We start from the raw sequence: 20,521 nt of genomic DNA on the forward strand, positions 1-20,521 counted from the left end.
AGTGAATCTCTACCGCCACTATCGATGGTTGATATTCCTGGACCTATTCCGAATCTTGATAACTTGAGGATGCAAGCGTACCGGTTGGATAGATTTTTCGAAGACATGCCCGATTTTTGAAACCCTACAAGAAATTAGAAACCTTCATACGTTATTAGTATAGTTTTTTTTTTTTAATTACTATTATTTGTGAATAATATTTACAATTTTTATCCATCTGGATATCCTTCTTTTGTGTGAAATTTGAAAATTAGAACTATTTTTGGCATTGAATTAACAATACTTTTTATTGATTTTATAATGGATTCAGAAAGTATATGAAACATGTAATAAATAATTCAATCAACAAACTAAAAACCTTGATAACTATCATTAATGACCGATTAGGTTTTGAGTTTTCGTTTCAATCAAACTTAAATAATTTTCAAATCGTGTGAAATTTTACTTGTACACAAAATCAATAATCGGATAGAAAAACTTTTTTTAAGAAAAGAAGTTTTCTATGTTTTTTTTGAACAGCAAAACTTCTATATAAAATATAGAAACCGGGCCACCAAGAAGGTGAAACCCGAAATTACAACATTACATCACGAATGTTAAACTCTTTCCACCTATCCCATACGAGATTACATAAATTCGATCTACTAGACACCAAAAGAAAGGACTCTTCTTTAATGACGTCGGCCGTTCGAATAAAATGAACATTCCGTTCCTTGAAGATCTTCTCGTTTCTCGCTTTCCATATCTCCCAAGCTGCCACTTGCATAATTGCCCCTATTAATTTTTTCCAGCGATTCGACCCATTCATCCCCAAAGCCACGCCAAGAATTTGTTGAAACGAAGAAACTTGAACCGGAAAGGGAATCTTTAACCATATGAATATCTCCCACCAAACTGACTTAGCAAAAAAACAATCCCAAAGAAGATGGATAGTGGACTCTTCGCACATGCCGCATCTAGGACAGAGAGTATCCCCTACCAAGATACCCCTATGCGTAAGACTTTCTTTTGAAGCGATACGGTTCATTGACGCTCTCCAACAAAATATATTAATTTTAGGGGATATCCATTTGTTCCAAAGAGGCCATTCGACCTCATTTTGGTAGTCCACAGCTTGAATTTTTGTCCGAACAAAAGCCACTGAAAGAGGAGTGTCCTCGGCCCCTTTCCACACCCAACCGTCCTTTTTATTAGTGCACATAACCCCCGACAAAAGTTGTTGCAGGTCGCAAACTTGCTGCAGCTCCTGAGCCGTTACAGGCTCGCGAACCCACTGCAAAACCCACTGACCCGGGCTGCCCTGCTGAAAATACTCACTTACTGTTGCATTTTTGTTGTTTGCCAGCCTAAACAGGTCTTTAAAACAATCTTTAAGCGGTCCGGTACCGATCCAGAAGTCAACCCAGAACTGAGTAGATATTCCGTTGCCAATTACACTTTTTAGATTGGCTTCCAACGACAAGTTGCTCCGTGAAAAGTCTTTCTCCAGCATACCAATATCCTTCCAAATCCCAGCAAAACGTTTGTTAATAGGAATGGATTGGAAACTATTTGGTTGAAATTCGAAGTATGAAATTTGATCCGTAAAAATATACGAAATAACTTCAATGGGGTTGAATCGTCGTAACGTTTTGGTTGGATTTATGAACACTATTTTGTAAACGTCAGTTGCTAAATTATTATGTCAAACTAAAGCATTTGCATGTTACCATCACGCTAATATCTTGGATGTTTATAATGTTTTAAAGAGTTAATGTTATTTTAGTCTCTGTGGTTTGGGCTATTTTGGTAGTTTAGTCCAGAGATTTCATTTTTCGCCTGTGGGTCCAAAAAGGTTTTACCGTTGCCATTTTAGTCCACTGTGTTAACTTCATCCATTTTTTTGTTAACAATAAAGACAATTCGGTCATTTTATTTGGCCGAATTGTCATTCTAGTTAACAGAATTACATATAAAATGATCGAGTTGCCTTTCTCTTTAACAGAACTAGTGAATGAAGTTAACCCAGTGGACTAAAATAGCAACGGTGAAACCTTTTTAGAACCATAGGCGAAAAATGAAACATTTGGACTAAACTGATGAAATGACCCAACCACAAGTACTAAAATGACATTTAACTTTGTTTTAAAAGACTTTATATTTGGCAGTTTGTAAAATTTTGTGCAAACTACAGGGACTAATTATGTAATTAATTCTTTATTTATTTATATTAATAGTGTTTGAGTTAGGATATGACTAGAATGAATTTAGTATAAATAGATGGTTAGGGTTATTGTATTTGTGTGTTTTTCATTGATAAATAATATAAGAGTCGAACAGTTCGTTCATACCGTGTTTTACGCGTTTGATCAAGGGTCTAGTTTCCAACAAAAGTTTCATATAGATAACGAAAAAAACCAAATATGTGAGGACATGCATGAACGGATTCTAAAAATTTCAAAGTTATTGTAGTTTAAGACAGTGTACTACTACATCTTTAACACCTTATGGTAGTTAATGATCACACTTGTCAAACCCAGGGTACCAATAGCCATCTTGATTACAACCTTTTAGGTATTTCCGTATTGGTTTGGTTTTGTCTAAATGACAAATATGTGAGTTCTTTTTCTATGCTTTATAATTTATATAGCATGAAGTAGAAATATGTAAGGCCACTGGGAGAGTTTGAACGAAAACTCGGTGGAAGTTGGACTTTCAAAATCTAAATCGATGGGATCCGGACTCTTAAAAATCTAATATTTTACAAAAAAAAAAAAAAATCGGTAAACTTAACATTACGAGTGAAAAATCGGTGAGGTCGAGGCACCCCCAGCCCCAATAAAGCTCCACCCTTGTGTAAGGCATGCATGTTTTATACCCATCATATCAAATTTGAAAGGGTTATTCCATTTTATCACCCCTAACTATTGGCCATTAGCCGCTGCCACCTCCAACTATCACTTTGACGTCCGCCACCCCCAACTTAACACTTACTTTGTTCTGTCACCACGTCGTTAACTGATCACAAACTTTTGAGCTTGTTACTATACTTTTGGGGGTGTCCAAAGATCCCTAAAACCTTTATAAGATCCCTATGACACCCCTAAAAGTATAAAAACAACATCAAAAGTTAGTGATCAGTTAGCGACGTGGTGACAAAATACACTAAGTGTTAAGTTGGGGGTGACGGACGTCAAAGTGATAGTTAAGGGTGGCAGCGGCCAATAACCAATAGTTGGGGGTGATTAAATCCAATAACCCAATTTGAAAATACTTCATAATTCTAAATTTTCATAAAAACATACTTTTTTTTAAATGACTACGCTTACTCATACTCTAATTTTTTTTTGAACGGCTAACTAAATCACTGGATAAACATTCTGGGATGCTCTCAATCTAGCAAATGCATTGCTTCCTCCGTAATGGTCAGAGTTGGATGCATACCCGAACCACCAGTTCCGGGAAAAACCCGTCCGCCCGAAGACCCACTGTAATAAAACCTGGTTTGGCTCAATTTCAAACTAGCGACCTCCAGAGAGACCTAGTTCTAAACTTCATTGCTACCACCAATATCATTTATCGTAATAACAGTGGGAGTTAGAAATTGAAATCTCAAACTTATTCAAAATAGTAAAATCTCATCACAAGTGTCTTCACACTTGGAGCCACAACTGCATATCCACGTGGAGGCCCACATGAGGCTCTTCAGATACTTCCACTTCCAACATACATTTACGCCTACGCAACAAACTCACACACCACAAACAAAAAAGATTCATCTTTCAACTCTCTTTCCAGTTGTTTCTCCATCATTTTTCTCCAAGAAACCTGCCAAAAATCATGAACACTCTCCACCGATCTCATCTTGATCTCAACACCCCTTGTCCCGTTTCATCAATCTACACCAAAATCCCTCAAACACCCACTTCAATTACGTGCTACAAACACCCATTTTCTTGTTTCAGTGTTACTCGTTATCGTATTACTCGTAGCAGGTGTAAAGGATTGCCGGTAGCGAAAGCTTTACCTAAGACAAAAGTAACAAAAACGAACCCACAAGTTGGAAATGGTGAATTGGTTGAATCTAATAGGAAACTGGTTGATTCTATTGCTAGAGGTTTGATTGGGGTTGTTGCTGCGGTTTCTGTGTGTTTGGATTCTCCGGCTATGGCTGAGTCTTTGACGATAGCGTTCCCGGCTTCTCGGACTCATGAGGTAGTTGATTATATCTTGTTGGTGGTTTGTTTGAGTTGTGCAGATAAGGTGTTTGATGTTTTGCCTGTATGGGTTTCTTCCAAGTTTGATTTTTTTTAGCTTGAATATAAGAGCTAAGAGTATCCACAATAGGACGTTTTTGAGCGTTTTTGCCACATCGCCATGTTTTTCTTATTGTTAGACTCGTTTTTAAGTGATGTTTTATTGTGTTAGTTTTTCCACAAAACACCAAAAAACTAACTAGTGGTGGGCCCTAGTTTACTGTTAATATATGTATTATGTGGGGAGAGAATGAACGGTTAAAAATTAATACGGTGGTAATGATGTGGCATGTTTTTTGTTTTTTTTTTTAGTTTTTGAGTTTTTATGTTTTTGAAGAATGAGCGTTTTTTCTGCCGTAACAGTTGACTAGGTATGTTTTTTTTTAATTTTTGAGTTTTTATGTTTTTGAAGAATGATTGTTTTTTCTGACAATGTGGCATGTTTTTTGTTTTTTTTTTTAATTTTTGAGTTTTTATGTTTTTGAAGAATGAGCGTTTTTTCTGACGTAACAGTTGACTAGGTATGTTTTTTTTTTTTTGAGTTTTTATGTTTTTGAGGAATGAGTGTTTTTTCTGACGTAACAGTTGACTAGGCATGCTTTTTTTTTTTTTGAGTTTTTTGTGTTTTTGAAGAATGAGTGTTTTTTGTGACGTAACAGTTGACTAGGCATGTTTTTTTTTTGGTGTTTTTGGGTGTCTTATTGTGAATGGTTTAATATGATAAGATGATAATTTGGTTTGACAGGTAAATGCCGTACAGCGAACGCTTGTGGAGACTTGGGGTTTGATCAGAGAGACGTTCGTTGATCCAACTTTTAATCATCAGGGTAGAGTAATTTGTTTGTGTGCTTAACTCTTGTTTTGTTTTCATTTATAAGATGATGGTGGAATATATCATATTGTGTGATTTGATATATGGATAGAGAAATAAAGGAAAAATTACAAGTTTTGTCCTTTATCTTAATACCACTTATCAGGCGGTGTCCTTTTTAACGAATTTTAACAAGTTTTGCCCTTTATAAGGAATTCTGTTGCACGTTTTGTCCTTTAGGCTTAACTCAGTTAGATTTTCTTGTTAAATCTTGTCACCCAAGGGTATTTTAGTCTTTTTACCCATTTATTTAATAATACTTAAAAGAATAAAACAAAATATTTTATGGTTGACACTTGAAATAAATGGGTAAAAAGACTAAAATACCCTTGGGTGACAAGATTTAACAAGAAAATCTAACTGGGTTAAGTCTAAAGGACAAAACGTGCAACAAAATTCCTTGTAAAGGGCAAAACTTGTCAAAATTCGTTAAAAAGGACACCACCTGATAAGTGCTATTAACATAAAGGACAAAACTTGTAATTTTTCCAGAAATAAAACTTGTTTTGCAGATTGGGACTCAAAGCTACAACAAACAATGGTGGAAATGCTTCCTCTTAGAACAGCTGATGCAGCATATAGCAAGATCAAAGGAATGCTTTCTACTCTTGGAGACCCGTTCACTCGCATCATCAGTCCAAAGGTACATCAACCGGAGTTCAAGTTTTCACAAGATCAACTTTCATTATTTTTAGTTTTTTTTTTTTTTGTATTATCTAATGCTGAGTTATGACTCAAACAAGCAGGAATACCAGAGTTTCAGAATTGGAAGTGATGGAAACGTGCAAGGAGTCGGTCTCTTTGTCAATACTGAACCAAAAACCGGTCATCTGGTTTGTGTAACATCCTTTTTTTCGACATATTTTCTTGATCGATTACGATTTTCTACAATGCTGAAACGTTGAGCATCTTGTTTCAGGTTGTACTATCTTGTGTTGAGGGTAGCCCAGCCGATCGAGCCGGAATCCATGTCGGAGATGAGTTGGTTGAGATCAATGGTATAATAATAGCTGTCACCTCTAATCCCCATTCGGGCAGTGGCGAAGGTTGACCAAAAGTTTCGAGGGGGCGTAAAGTGATGGGACCCAAAATTTTTTTTCATATCGTTATGTTTCGGGTCGGGTCAAATAATAATAGTTTCAAATAAAACAAAGTGTATATTTACCAAACTAACCATCATTTATATACAAAGTTTATAAATATTTAGGATATACAATTTAGGAAAAAAAATCGGGGGGGGGGGGGGGGTGATCCTATATAATTTTAAAATTTTCGGACGAAAAATCAAAACTTGTACACTTCTAACCGAAATATTGGGGTGGGCGGGTGCACCCCCGGGCACCCACTATCCTTCGCCTCTGCATTCAGGATTTATTTGTTTACCTATTTAACAACAATATCTAAATGCAAGTTATCGAATCTTGTTTACCACCAGGTGAAAGACTTAACGGAATTAGCGGTGAGGCAGCTGCACAGAAGCTCAGAGGTCATGTCGGGACCAGTGTTACGGTCAAAGTTCATAATGTAAGCTTACCAACTTGAATGTTGTTACAGATATGTGCAAAACGAATAAAAGTTCTGATCTTTATTGTGTTTGTACAGGGCAAAAAGTTGGCGATTGACTCCAGTTTTCGAGAGGTTAGATTACCTCGTGAGTTCATTAAGCTTTCTCCGATATCAAGTGCCATTATTCCTCATAGAACTCCCGACGGTCATGTGTCCAAAACTGGATATGTAAAGTTGTTAGCTTTTTCCCAGGTGACCCAGTTGTTAAAATCCAGTTTTAGTCTATGTTACATTAAGAACAGTTAATTCGCTTCGTATCTTAAACTGATCAGACTAGTGTTGTAAACAGACTGCTGCTGATGATATGAAACACGCGATTTACGAATTGGAAAATCAAGGTGTTGAGTCATACATCTTGGATCTTAGAAACAATCCGGCAAGTACCCGAAAATCAACTTTTTAAAAAGAGTAAACTGCCATTTTGGTCCTTGAGGTTTGGTCACTTTTGCCACTTTAGTCCAAAATTCAAACCTTTTGCATCTGGGTCCCTGTAGTTTTAGTTTTATTGCCATGTTGGTCCAAAAGTGAAATCATGTGATATTTGTCTTATAAAATCCTACTATTTTGTCATTTTCCTCAGGGGCAAAATGGTCATTTTGATAAGATAGCAGGATGGTTAGGAAAAATGGTCATTTTTGTCAGGGGCAAAATGGTCAGGAAAAGGACAAAATAGCAGGATTTTATAAGACAAATATGACATGATTTCACTTTTGGACCAAAATGGCAATAAAACTGAAACAACAGGACCCAGATGCAAAAGGTTTGAATTTTGGACTAAAGTGGCAAAAGTGACCAAACCTCAGGGACCAAAATGGCAGTTTACTCTTTTAAAAACAACATATGGTCATGTTTTGTTTAACCTTTCTGTAAATCATACTTGAATGAACATACTGCAGGGTGGTTTAGTCAAAGCTGGACTTGATGTTGCACAAATATGGCTAGATGGAGATGAAACTCTTGTAAACACGATAGATCGAGACGGCAACATGCTGCCTATTAACATGATCAACGGACACGCTCTCACACATGATCCGCTAGTCGTTCTTGTAAGTTTCATCGATTTTCAAGATTTCGAAATAAAGTTTATTCAATTATTTTTAGGCATGTAAATGAACTGAACGAACACGAACAAAGACATGTTCGTGTTTGTTCATTTAACTTTAACCGAACATGAACATATAATCGAACACATTTTTTTGTTCGTGTTCGTTTATTAAGAAAAAATTGGGCATGTGCGTGTTCGTTTATGTTCATTCATTTAAAACATAAACGAATAGTTCACGAAAGTAAACAAACAAACGTAAACGAACATAATTTAACAAACAATAAACAACACAACTGAATATAATTGAACAAACATAAATGAACACAAATTAACATAACTGACTAAACATAAACGAACATATAGTAATTTTTTATTACTATAAAGCCAATTAACAAGTAGTTATGTTTATATAAGTAGTTAGAAAGTTTGTTTTATGTTTCATATTCATATAAATATAACTACTTATGTATTTATATTTAAACGAACATAAAGGAACAAACATAAAAAAATGTAAATAAACGAACATAAACGGACGTTCACAAACATAAATGAACGAACAAAACATGCATTCATGTTCGTTCGTCTAATTAAATGAACAAAAAATTGTGTTCATGTTCGTTCGTTTATTCGAACTTCCGCAGAACAAGTTCACGAGCAGTTCATCAACGTTTGGTACGTTTAAAGGCCTAATTATCTTCATTCTTGAATATAGGTAAATGAAGGGAGTGCAAGTGCAAGTGAAATCTTGGCAGGTGCACTTCATGACAATGGTAGAGCAAAGCTTATTGGCAACAGAACATTTGGGAAAGGAAAAATTCAGGTAATTCTTTGAAGAGTTAAATGCCATTTTAGTCCCTGTGGTTTGGGTCATTTTGCCAGTTTAGTCCAAAGGTTTCATTTTTAACCTGTGGGTCCAAAAAGGTTTCACAGTTGCCTATTTAGTCCACTTGGTTAACTTAATCCATTTTTTCTGTTAACGAGAAGGCCAATTTGGTCATTTTGTATGTAATTCTGTTAACTAAAAGGGCAATTCAGCCATATAAAATGACCGAATTGGCCTTCTCGTTAACAGAAAAAATGGACGAAGTTAACCCAGTGGACTAAAATGGCAACTGTGAAACATTTTTGGACCCACAGGTTAAAAATGAAACCTTTGGACTAAACTGGCAAAGTGGCCCAAACCACAGGGACTAAAAAGGCATTTAACTCTTCTTTGAATCTTTTGATTTGCAGACTGTTTCTTGTTATTTATAAACCATATGCTAACTTGATGAAATGATATGTTGATGAAGAGTGTGACCGAATTACACGACGGATCGGCTCTCTTCATTACGGTTGCGAAATACTTATCACCAGCACTTCATACCATAGATCAAGTTGGGATAACACCAGATGTTCAGTGCACAACAGAGATGCTGAATGCACCTAAAGAATCAGGGCTTTTAAGAAAGAAAAGTGCAGTCTCTTCTTCATCTTTGGAAGGGGATTCTTGCATTTTGGTTGCAGAACATGAGTTGGATAATCAAGAATCTAAAGGCTCTGCATCCTGAAATCTTAATTTGAATCCTGTAAATATTATATCTGTATTTGTGTGTATATATATATATAGTTGTAATCAGAGTATATTGATGAACTGTTGATTAGTTCTGTTTAAACATAAGGGAAAACATAAAAACATACCTGTCACCGCAGACAGTGCAGTGAAGAATCCAGTGAGGGAAGAAGCCATAGAGTTTGACATCTTAGTCAAGGTGAGATCTGGTTCCTCCTTAGGGTGCAAACTGATGATGGTAATGATGAAACCGAATAGGGAGTTCGGTTTAGGAGAGGAGGCGAGTTCTTAATGTTATGTTAATTAGGTTATGTGTCTAACCTTAGAACCTCTACATAAGTCTCCTTATACAAGCATACAAGAGGAAACCAAATTAGTTAATAAGTGTAATATGGTCCACCAACAATTACCAACTAATTATTTAATAGGTTGTTATATATTTTGATCTATATTATGTAAATGATTATAATGGCTACTAGATTAAATATTAAAACCAGATATATTAAATGGAAAACATCCAGTTTTCTACATTTGAAGTAGATTGTTGTTCAACATCAACAATATAAAATGCAACACATACAACACAAATATTGATTTCAGTTACAGAGATCCATTTGCATTACATAAAATGCAACACACACAGACACACACACACAAAACATAATATAATTAGATAATATAATAACACACATCCTCTTAGATGATCTAGTTCAGTTCCTAAAGTGAGCTACTGCAGTTAGGATGCAAGCCAGTCCAATGAAGGTGCCCGGGACTGGTGAGGCGAACCCGGATCCGGTGTCGGGAGCGGGTGCGGGTGCCATTGCTGATACTGAAGAGGCTAATGCTGCAATGAAGAAGAAGAGGATGGTGGTGGTGGTAACATGGGCCATTTTGTTGATGACTGAATATGGTTAGTTAGAGGGTTGGAAGAAAGCATGCAGATGAAGTGGTTTATATTGAGGGGTGAGAGTGTTGAGATGTGACAACACAATGGTGGCAATTGGGTGAGAGAGGAGGCTGGCAACTGGGGTGTACACGTTTATGTTAACTTTTAGTTTTAGTGGGGTTTTGAGACCCCTCATTGTGGTTTTCAAATGTTGGACAGATGAGTGGGTGTTTGAATATAATTAATTGTGGTACTTTTCCTTATATTTTGAACCATTGGGTGTCAGCCCAGTGGCCATCGACCCCCACCTTAAACCAGCCTGAGGACACTTGAGGTCACGGGTTCGACACATGTTTCAGCCTCTCGGGTTGGCAGGGGTTTTACCGTCAGGCAGCGTTATCAGGTCGCTAGCTTGGGAAGGGGGATCCATTCCGCGGTCAGAGGTACCGTGCATCTACCTTTTTTTAAGTTTCTTTATATTTTGTTGCAATTAGACCGGTGTTCGCAAACGATGCGGCGGAGAATATAACACTTATGTTGGTGATTTTAAGGGTATGTACAGGGCGATTGGATTCGGTTTTGAGCCATTACCATAACCAAAACAAAAATTTTCGATTCAATTTTGAACCAGCCTATGATACAAGAAAAAAAATAAACTAAGCAGACCGAATGTCCCATTGGAGAAGCTAAACAACGCAGCTAAGAAGTTCTGTTGACTTACTCTTCTTTTCTGTTTATAATCAAGCAAGTGATGTAAGACACTAAATTTCCTTAAGTGTTCTAAAATCATAGCAAATATAGTTTTTTTTTTACCCTCCAATAGGGCTGTAAACGAACCGAACGTTCAGCGAACAGTTCGTGAACCGTTTGGCAGGAAGTTCGTTTACGTTCGTTCGTTTAGTTAATGAACGAACATGAACAAAAAATTATGTTCGATTAGTTAAATGAACGAACACGAACAACTATCTCGTTCGTTCAATTGCGTTCATGAACTTTCGGTAACGTGTTCGTGAACATTCGTTCATGTTCGTTTGTTTATGTTCATTAATTTTTTTAGCAATTATTTATTTTAACTAAACCTTTTATATTCCTTAATTCTTATTTATCTCATTACCCAAACAAATAAAATAGGAAACCCTACCTCCACCTTTTTTTTCTTATTATTCACATCGAAAAATACAATTGAACTTCGTCGATTTTATCTGTGTTCGTTTGTGTTCGTGAACCGTTCATGAACACGTTCATTTCCTTAACGAACAGACACGAACAAAAAATCTCGTTCGGTAAGTGTTCATGAACCGTTCGTAAACACATAATATTCTTAACGAACGAACACAAACAAGGCTTTGTTTGTGTTCGTTCGGTTCGTTTACAGCCCTACCCTCCAACCAGTTCATTCATAAGATAATAAAAACCATTAAAATCTTGGTCAGTTTAACTGGTTTGAGATTATCCAATTTGGCTTGTCAGCTTTCAAAACCGTTGTTAATATCCCTACAACTTTTGTCAAAACAGAATAAACTGGACCATAAATACCACTAGCTGGAGACAGAATCTAGTTCAACTTTAAAATCAAAACAGATATAGAGTCGATACGAAATATTAATAAACTAGTTTCGGAAGGCAACCGATAGAACCAGAAGACAACCCAAATGATAATATAACAATTCGATTAAGTTTCACTTAGATTTCTTAGAACCCTTGCGTTTCTTGAGCTTTTCCCTTGCAGCTTCAAACTCTTCTTCGGTAGGCTCTGAAGACGGTTCACCTCCGCCATATTTACTCACCAAAGACGAAAACATCTCGTCTACCCGTCCTTTCCTTTCGCTTTGCCTTTGTGAAATAATAGCGTATAAATCATCCGACTCTTTCTTTGGCCTGCATTTAGTCAAACGTCAGAATTCAAAACAACATAACTAGCCTAACGAGACCCAAATTCACAAAAAAAAAAAGAGTAAACTGCCATTTTGGTCCCTGAGGTTTGGTCACTTTTGCCACTTTAGTCCAAAACTCAAACCTTTTGCATCTGGGTCCTTGTGGTTTCAGTTTTATTGCCATTTTGGTCCAAAAATGAAATCAGGTCATATTTGTCTTATAAAATCCTGCAATTTTGTCCTTTTCCTCAGGGGCGAATCAGGTCATATTTGTCTTATAAAATCTGGTATTTATTTATAAAAAAGAAATGACCATTTTGCCTCTGAGGAAAAGAACAAAATAGCAGGATTTTATAAGAAAAATATGATCTGATTTGATTTTTGGACCAAAATGGCAATAAAACTGAAACCACAGGGATCCAGATGCAAAAGGTTTGAGTTTTGGACTAAAGTGGCAAAAGTGACCAAACCACAGGGACCAAAATGGCAGTTTACTCGAAAAAAAAAAAAAAAAAAAAAAAAAAAAAAAAAAAAACAGGACTCACTTTCCCCTACGCTTCAACGGGTTTGTGGGTGGTTCTGTTTCAGAAACTTTTTTACCCCATTTTTGATAAGCTTTGGTTGACTTCAATTCTCCTGCAGAGTAAGACTAATGTTACAAAATCTACGTCTTTTTGTGGGAAAATTGGCATCTTAAACTTACCAGCAGAAATTGCCTCATCGAGTATATCTTTGAAACGATGTGAATCAAGCTTAGGATCTGAGCATAGCATGGAACAGAAGAGCCTGTGGAAAATTATAGAAGTTAGAAAAAAACGAATCTCAAAACGAAACGAACCATTGGTTTAAAAATGATTTTACATATGTACCTGTCCATACGACCTTTGTACTTCTTGTAAAGATCAAGCAAATCGTTTTTCTCAGACTCGGATCCTCGGTAGTTGGATTCAAACTCCTCAATATCAGCTTCTGTAACCTACACAATTATTTGTGTTTCAATCTTATATACAAATTAATGAAACATAGTAGCATTTATATATGTTTTGGGAAGTCTTGACGTACCTTTTTATACATAGTTCGAAAGAAATCCTTCAAATTTTGAACCACATCTCCAGCAAGATCCTGTTAGAGAATAGAATAAAATCTTCTATCTACTATAATAAAAGAAAACCAACTTTGGACACGTGTCATTCATTAAGGTATCCTTAAATATATATACTTATCTTATATTAACTAAATAAATAATAAACTAATATTAAATCTTATCATACTTTAATAAAATATTATCCTCAAATCTAAATTGTTAATTTAATATATTTTTAAATCAAATATCTATCTTTCCTACTTATCTTATATTAAATATATAAATAATAAACTAATATTAAATGTTATCCTAATTTATTAAATATATAACTTTTTTTATTATTGGTATACAAAATTATACTCAACTCGTGTAAAACGCGGGGTTTTTAAAAATTTAACTTTTTTTTTATTATTTACTATACACAGTTACATTTATATAACCCGTGTAATACACGAAGTTTTTAGAGAGTGTTTGGGATTACGTTTTGAAGTGATTATTTGATTATTGCGTTGTAAAACATAAATAATCTAAAAAAGTGTTTAGATGAAAAAGTGATTATCTGCTTCCAAAACGTAGTTTTGGAGAAGCATGTACCTACATGCTTTTTCAAAACGCAGTTTTGAAAACGCATAATCTATTTTGAAAACGCAACACCAAACACCCCCTTAAAGATATAACTTTTTATCATTTGCTATGTAAAAATAGATTTATTCAACACGTGTAATACACTGGGTTTTTAAGGATATAATTTTTTTTCTTATTTGGTAGATTTTTCAACCCGACTATACTCGGGTTTTTTAAAGATACGACGTTTTTAGTATTTAATATACAAAATTACATTTATTTAAACTGTGTAATACACATGGTTTTTAAAGATATAACTCTTTTTTAGATCTATTCAACACGTGTAATATATGGGGTTTTTAAGGATGTAATTTTTTTTATCATTTGGTAGATTTATTCAACCCGATTATACACGGGTTTTTTAAAGATACAACGTTTTTAGTATTTAGTATACAAAATTACATTTATTTCATCTGTGTAATACATATGGTTTTTAAAGATATAAATTTTTTTATTATTTGATATATAAAATTACATTTATTTAACCCGTACAATATACGAGTTTCATAAATATATAACTTTTTATTATTTAATATATAAAATTAAATTTATTCACCCCGTGTAATACACGGGGTTCTATCCTAGTAAAATTATATAAAACGAATCCAATCAACAAAACTCGGAGCAATATGATATGATGTGAAGAACGATACTCACAGCATCATCAACACATCCAGTCTGGTCATAAACTGCGCGTTTCTCCTCGTCACCAAGTATCGAAATAACTTTCTGCAGATGCTGAAACTTTTCTTTGGCATCCTGTATATGCATATGAACAAGTTAACAAACGGTTAAACTGTCTGAACGATTACATGTGATGTAACTGATGCAATGAGACTCGAACATTCACCTCATCACCAGGATTCTTGTCAGGATGTAGCCGCAGTGCAAGCTTATGATATGCTTTTTTTATTTCCTGTTGAGACGCAGTTTTTTCCACCCCAAGTATCTACAAGACACAGAATCAAGATAGAATTTATCCCCAACTCCCAACCATATACGTAAACATTAGACAGTTATAGTTATAGGGGAAGGTTCATTTGAGAAGAAAATATAATTGAGAAGAAAAAGTACAAAGGGTAATTTTGTAAAACATTAAATAGTTTTTTCACTTATCTCATTTATTATCATCTTTGACTAATTAATTAGTCATAAAGATTATCATCCTCCACACTAACTTTTTTTGCCTACACACATAAAAAATTATCCTACATATTTCGAAATTTATCCTACATATTTCGAAATTTATCCTAAACATTGAAATTTATCCTAAAAAGCTCGTAATTTATCCTATACACCTCGTAATTTATCCTACAATTTAAATTATTTTATTTTAGTTTTTTGAAAAAATATATTTTGAAGATAAGTTACAAAAAATTTATTGTTGTTAGTTATTAAAAAGGAAAACTACAAATTAATGATCTATGTAGATTTACCAATGTACCCTTATAGTAACATTAAATACTTATATTAAATGAAGTAAAATAAAACATTCTTATATCTATGCAGTTAATGCGGTAAAATATCGGATATCGGTCAAGGACCGATATTTGAGATATAGGTTTATCTTGGTGAGATATCGGTGGATATCGGTAATTTTAATATCATGCAGAATTTATACATATAGCAATTTAACACCAATAATTCATTGATATATCAATGATATATCGGTCAAATATTGGTGATATATCGGTCAATATCACGGATAATATCGGTACCGATATTTGACACAATTATTTAATTAGGAGACCGATGTAACCAATATATCACCAATATTAACTGCATAGGATTATATTCTTATATAGTTAACCTTTTTCTGCAATCTATATCTGGATTTTAAAACTGGGTGGAGATCTAATGCGTTTTAATCCCAAAAGCCGATGTGTGATGCGCGCACATCACGTATGCGAGACAGTCGTTATTAAAAGAAAACTAAAAGATTACTTAAAAATAATATGTATTAACTAAATTATAAAATATTCTCATCATCTCTAGTCAGATTTGTTCAAATACTCAAACAGTCAAACCCATTGCTCAATCAATGGTCAAATTTGGTCAATCATATTTAAACAGCTTAGGCCCATTGCAATCATAGTCCAATTTGTTCAAATACCAGTCAACTACATAAGGTGCCACATCAGACCGCACATATACAGTTTACCTTTAGAACATTCTGCATTCTATATTAACAGACTAGTTATGTAACTATCATATATTATTCTCTGTATATGCTATGTAACCCTGTTAGACACACAATTTTTAGGTCTTTTTTTTTACAGAATACACTAGTCTAAAAATAGTTGAAACATATAAATATCTAGCAACAAAGAAACAATAAGATCTCTAATATTATATACGCAGCCCTAGGGCTGCACACGAACCAAACGAACACGAACAAGACCTTGTTTGTGTTCATTTGTTAAGAAAAATATGTGTTCACGAACACTTACCGAACGGAATTTTCCGTTTGTGTTTGTTCATTAAGGATATGAACATGTTCGTGTTTGTTTGTGAATTTTAGGTATTGGACAAATGCGAATGCAAACGAACACAAACGAACGTTCATGAACTGTGACGAAAACAAACGAATGTTCATGTACGCAAACGGATACAAACAAGTGTTCATTAACGTAAACTAACACAAATCTTTCAACACAAACATGACGTAGATCCGCCCAAGATACTAGACATAATCTTGATAAACATATTTAAATATTTTATTATTTATTAAATAATATCTTAGTGGTAATTTTTTTGTATTAGACAAAATATAGTTGTTAAAAACCCTAATTAACTATCCAACATAAACAAACAGAAACGAACAAACACGTTACCAAACGTTCATTTATTAAACAAACGCTACCTCTGTTCATGTTCATTTATTAAACGAACAAACACAAACGAACTTCCCATCGAACGATTCACGAACAACTGTTCGCCTAACGTTTGGTTTATTTGCAGCCCCAAAATGATAGCCTAAAGTGCTTTGGTACAGTGATCGATTACAAAATTTGGGTCATGTGTATGTCAAGTTAAAACAAAAATTAGGGTTTAGACAATTCACAAAAAAAAAAAAAAAAAAAAATAGTAAGCTTCGAATGATCAATGTCTATTTAATAAAAAAGCCCTAATTTAATAGGAAATCAAAATTCAAAAGGGGCCCTCAATCTTTGAATTGAATAAAAGAGAAGATACCTCGTACAAGCTCTTATCATTGGAAGAGGATGAAGATTCGGTCTGATTTTGTTGGTCTTCTTCTTCTTCTTCATGAATCGATGATGAGTTTGACTTCTTTCTTTTACCCATTTCAAAGCAGAGAACGTACGTATAACAAGACCCAGTTGACGTGTATATATATTATCAGAGGAGGATGTATACTGCTAGCTAGCTAGCAGGGTGTTTGTTTTAAGTAATTCGGGACCAGAACCTTCCAGGGTTTCATTTTCCCGCCATCTTCTTCCTATTTCCCGCGGGGTGTGGCTCCGGCTAAAGCTAGGTTTCTAGCTAATTTCAAGTTTTTTGTTATTTTTTAATTTGTAAAGTTTTATCTAATCTAACTTATAATAAAACTAGGTTAGTTCCCCGTGTGTTATACAGGTTGAACAATTTAAACTGTATAATAACAGGGTCGGCCCAAGCCCAGGGGCGGACCTAGGTTGTCCCCAAGGGGGGCGGGCGCACCCCATGACTTTTTTTCGGTTAGTATATATGCGTGATGCGCCCCATATGAAATATTAACACCGCACCCCTTGAAATATTAACGCCGCACCCCGTGACCAAAGAAGAAAGAGTAGAACAAAGAAAAAGTATTCCGGTGGACAGAAAGAACTTACAGGGAATAACGGAGGAGCTCCAGAAATTAGAATTGAAAAAGGGAGACATAGAGAGGAAGATGATCTTTGAAATGCAATTTAATGCATAATGCACTACAGCACTAGTTAGTTATGTTATGTGTGCTATTTGCAATACATTTGTTTTTATGGTCAATAAAGTTCCGTGTGCTATTAAAAAAAGTTAGTTGAAGTACATCGAAACTTGAGTTGGTAATTTCCAATCTAGAGGCACAATTTAAACAAGCGTGAGGAAATCATTATTATTATTTTACTTTTCATATTATTAACATATTATAAATTAGCAACAAATTTGTGCATTGATGTGTTGTACCCCATGCTTTGGGGGATTTTCAAAAAAAAAAATTGATGTTACACTTTTAACCCAAAAGTCCTTGATTTTTTTACTTTCAACCCAAAAGTTTTCTTCTTTTTCATTTTAACCTCACAACTTTTTTTACTTTCAACTTTGTCCGCTATACTTTATATACTTCTCAAAATTTTCATTTTACGTTTCATTCTGAATTTTACGAGTTAACACGACGCAATGTACGTGTATAGTTCGACGTTTTTACGTTTTGTTTTACGCTATGCTCTAAATTTTGTAAGTTAACATGGCGCAACGGTGCGTGTGTGATTCAACGTTTTTACATTGTCTATTTTTTCCCGTTTGCCAGGTTTGGCGCAATGTGCGGGTCCTAAGTCGACTTAAGTTTTATTTTCTATGTTTTACGTTTTGGTCTAATCCTTCGCATTAACACGCCGCAACTTCAGTGTTGGTAGTCGTTAGCGGTGGTGTGGCATTAATGCTATTTGTCAAGGTTTTACGCCCCCGCCGCAACGCGGGGGACTTAATACTAGTTATTCATTAATTTTTACTATGTAAACACTATGAATTATATTACTGATCTTTTATATTACCCTTTTTACATTTTTTTTTACTAATTTGTTTATAATTTACAATTTAAAATATTTTCATATCTTCTTTAAAATTAAATACATGCAGTTTTAAATTTTGAACGATTTATACCACGCATAAAAACTAAGGATTTTCATAATGATATTAAAATAGAGATGTTATAATGGTTACATTTCAAAGAACGTAAACCCGTAAGGATATTGTATTTTCTATTATGCAATTGAACAAAGATTAACGTACTTTTTCTTGATTATATAAAATTTAGTTTGATTATCTTTTTATATGATCCGAATCGGTCCGATCTGACCCGAACCAAACCGAAAAAATTTATTGTATAGCAATAAAGCAAAAACCCCTGAAAATTTCCGCACCCCATGAAAAAATTTTCTGGGTCCGCCACTGCCCAAGCCCAAGTATTTTGAGGCTTGGGCCTCAGGCCACCAAATGTATAGGGCCTCAAGATTTAAAAAAAAATATACTATATGGGTATGAGCCTTATGGGTATGAGCCTTGTTATTAAAAGGTTGTAGCCCAGTTGGCGCGCATGTCATCTGTGTACCTTAAGGGGGCGGGTTTGAATCTCCGTTAGGCCGATCGACCGTCGTTTACTCTTTTTGGATAAGAAAAAAAATAGGCAAGAAGGGCCCCGATTTTAAAACTTGCTTTAGGCCTCTAAAATGGTTGAGCCGATCCTATATAATAAATATTTCTTGTAAATGCAAATCAAAGACGGACACACTTATATATATTTGATAAATAATGAAACTAATAATAATAGTAAAAAAATCTCATACATGTGTATACTCATTTAAGTAATCGATATACATTTGATGTTATCCTATATTTTTTGTATTCAATTAACATTTTTCTATTTAGTATTATTTACAATTATTAGAAGATATATATGAAAGAAAAGCGGGAAAACTTAAAAAATATGTGTCTTCAATAAATGACACGTGTTACTATATATAGAGTATAGATGTTACTGAATTTTTGAAGAATAATTTTTAAGTTTGACATATATATTCAAGCTTATAAGTATATAATATAGTCATGAATTTTTAATAAATCCAAAAAAAATATGTGATTAATGGCAAAGTGTGTTTTAGCCAAATCCTAGAATTTAAAACATAAAAGACCAGGTGCAAAAAAGCGTGAAACCCTTTAAAACTTCAATAAAAGGGTTATAGTTATCAGATAAACATTTTTCTATTTAATATTATTTACAATTATTAAAACATTTTTCTATTTAATATTATCTACAAATTAAAAGATAAATTGTTAGAAGATAAATATAAAAGAAAGGCGGGAAAACCAAAAATTAGATGCCTCAAATGAATGACACGTGTCACACATTGATTTACTTTATTATATAAATATAGATACTATAAATAATGCCATGTGACATTATCTCCTTTAACCAATTAAATTTTATTTATATTTGTTTAATTAATAATTTCTTTTAATATTATTAACATATAAATAAGCAACTTGAATATGCATACATGTGTTATAACATGTGCTTAGGGAGTTTTTCAAAAAAAAAAAAAAAAAACTACAATTTTCCTTTTTAACCCTAAAGTTTTTATCTTTAACATTTTAAATTTAAAGTTTAATCTTTGTTTCCTTTTTAACCCTAAAGTTTTAATCTTTGACAATTTAAGTTTAAAGTTTTAATCTTTGGTAACTTAACCCTTTTGATTAATTTGATTTTTCACTTCTAATTCAAAAGTTTCTATCTTATACGCTTTAACCACTTTGATTAATTTGATATTTCACTTCTAATTCAAAAGTGTTCATCTTTTGCAATTTGACCACTTTGATTTTTTACTTATGTGTGGTAATCTTGGCTTTGGGGGGCTTTTCAAACAAAATATGGTTATGCATATGGCTGTCAAAAACTTGGCTTTTGGGGGGTTTTTAAAAAAATTTGATTTTTTTTTTACTTTTCACCCAAAAGTATTTCATAAATTACTTTTAATCCAAAACTATTTGTTTTTTTTTACTTTTAACACAAAACTTTTTATCTTTTGCA

At 34.0% G+C, this 20,521-nt stretch overlaps 3 protein-coding genes across 4 annotated transcripts; 1 reads left to right on the forward strand and 2 right to left on the reverse strand.

Moving 5' to 3' along the window:
• Positions 1–574: 574 nt before the first annotated feature.
• On the reverse strand, positions 575–1,492 carry LOC110942577. Its single transcript, XM_022184349.1, has one exon. The coding sequence runs from the start codon at positions 1,490–1,492 to the stop codon at positions 575–577; it is 918 nt and encodes a 305-aa protein (XP_022040041.1).
• A 2,110-nt stretch (positions 1,493–3,602) lies between these two features.
• On the forward strand, positions 3,603–9,372 carry LOC110939832 (carboxyl-terminal-processing peptidase 3, chloroplastic). 2 transcript variants are annotated; one of them, XM_022181403.2, is made up of 11 exons: positions 3,603–4,194; positions 4,981–5,062; positions 5,619–5,749; positions 5,853–5,939; positions 6,026–6,104; positions 6,542–6,630; positions 6,709–6,864; positions 6,962–7,048; positions 7,569–7,718; positions 8,430–8,537; positions 9,010–9,372. In XM_022181403.2, the coding sequence occupies exons 1-11, from the start codon at positions 3,820–3,822 to the stop codon at positions 9,265–9,267; spliced, it is 1,602 nt and encodes a 533-aa protein (XP_022037095.1). In that variant the 5' UTR covers positions 3,603–3,819; the 3' UTR covers positions 9,268–9,372. The 2 variants fall into 2 exon arrangements, with proteins under 2 accessions (XP_022037095.1, XP_022037096.1); XM_022181404.2 differs by lacking the exon at positions 6,962–7,048 and having other exon boundaries at positions 3,615–4,194.
• A 2,284-nt stretch (positions 9,373–11,656) lies between these two features.
• LOC110939833 (chaperone protein dnaJ 6) lies at positions 11,657–17,688 on the reverse strand. Its single transcript, XM_022181405.2, has 8 exons — positions 16,933–17,688; positions 14,588–14,686; positions 14,395–14,496; positions 13,092–13,151; positions 12,899–13,005; positions 12,733–12,815; positions 12,575–12,665; positions 11,657–12,033 (listed from the first exon to the last, which is right to left on the reverse strand). Exons 1-8 carry the CDS (start codon positions 17,041–17,043, stop codon positions 11,835–11,837), a joined length of 852 nt encoding a protein of 283 aa, XP_022037097.1. The 5' UTR covers positions 17,044–17,688; the 3' UTR covers positions 11,657–11,834.
• Positions 17,689–20,521: the final 2,833 nt, after the last annotated feature.

This window comes from Helianthus annuus, chromosome 5 (assembly GCF_002127325.2).
Source record: "Helianthus annuus cultivar XRQ/B chromosome 5, HanXRQr2.0-SUNRISE, whole genome shotgun sequence".
NCBI classification, from domain to species: Eukaryota; Viridiplantae; Streptophyta; class Magnoliopsida; order Asterales; family Asteraceae; genus Helianthus; species Helianthus annuus.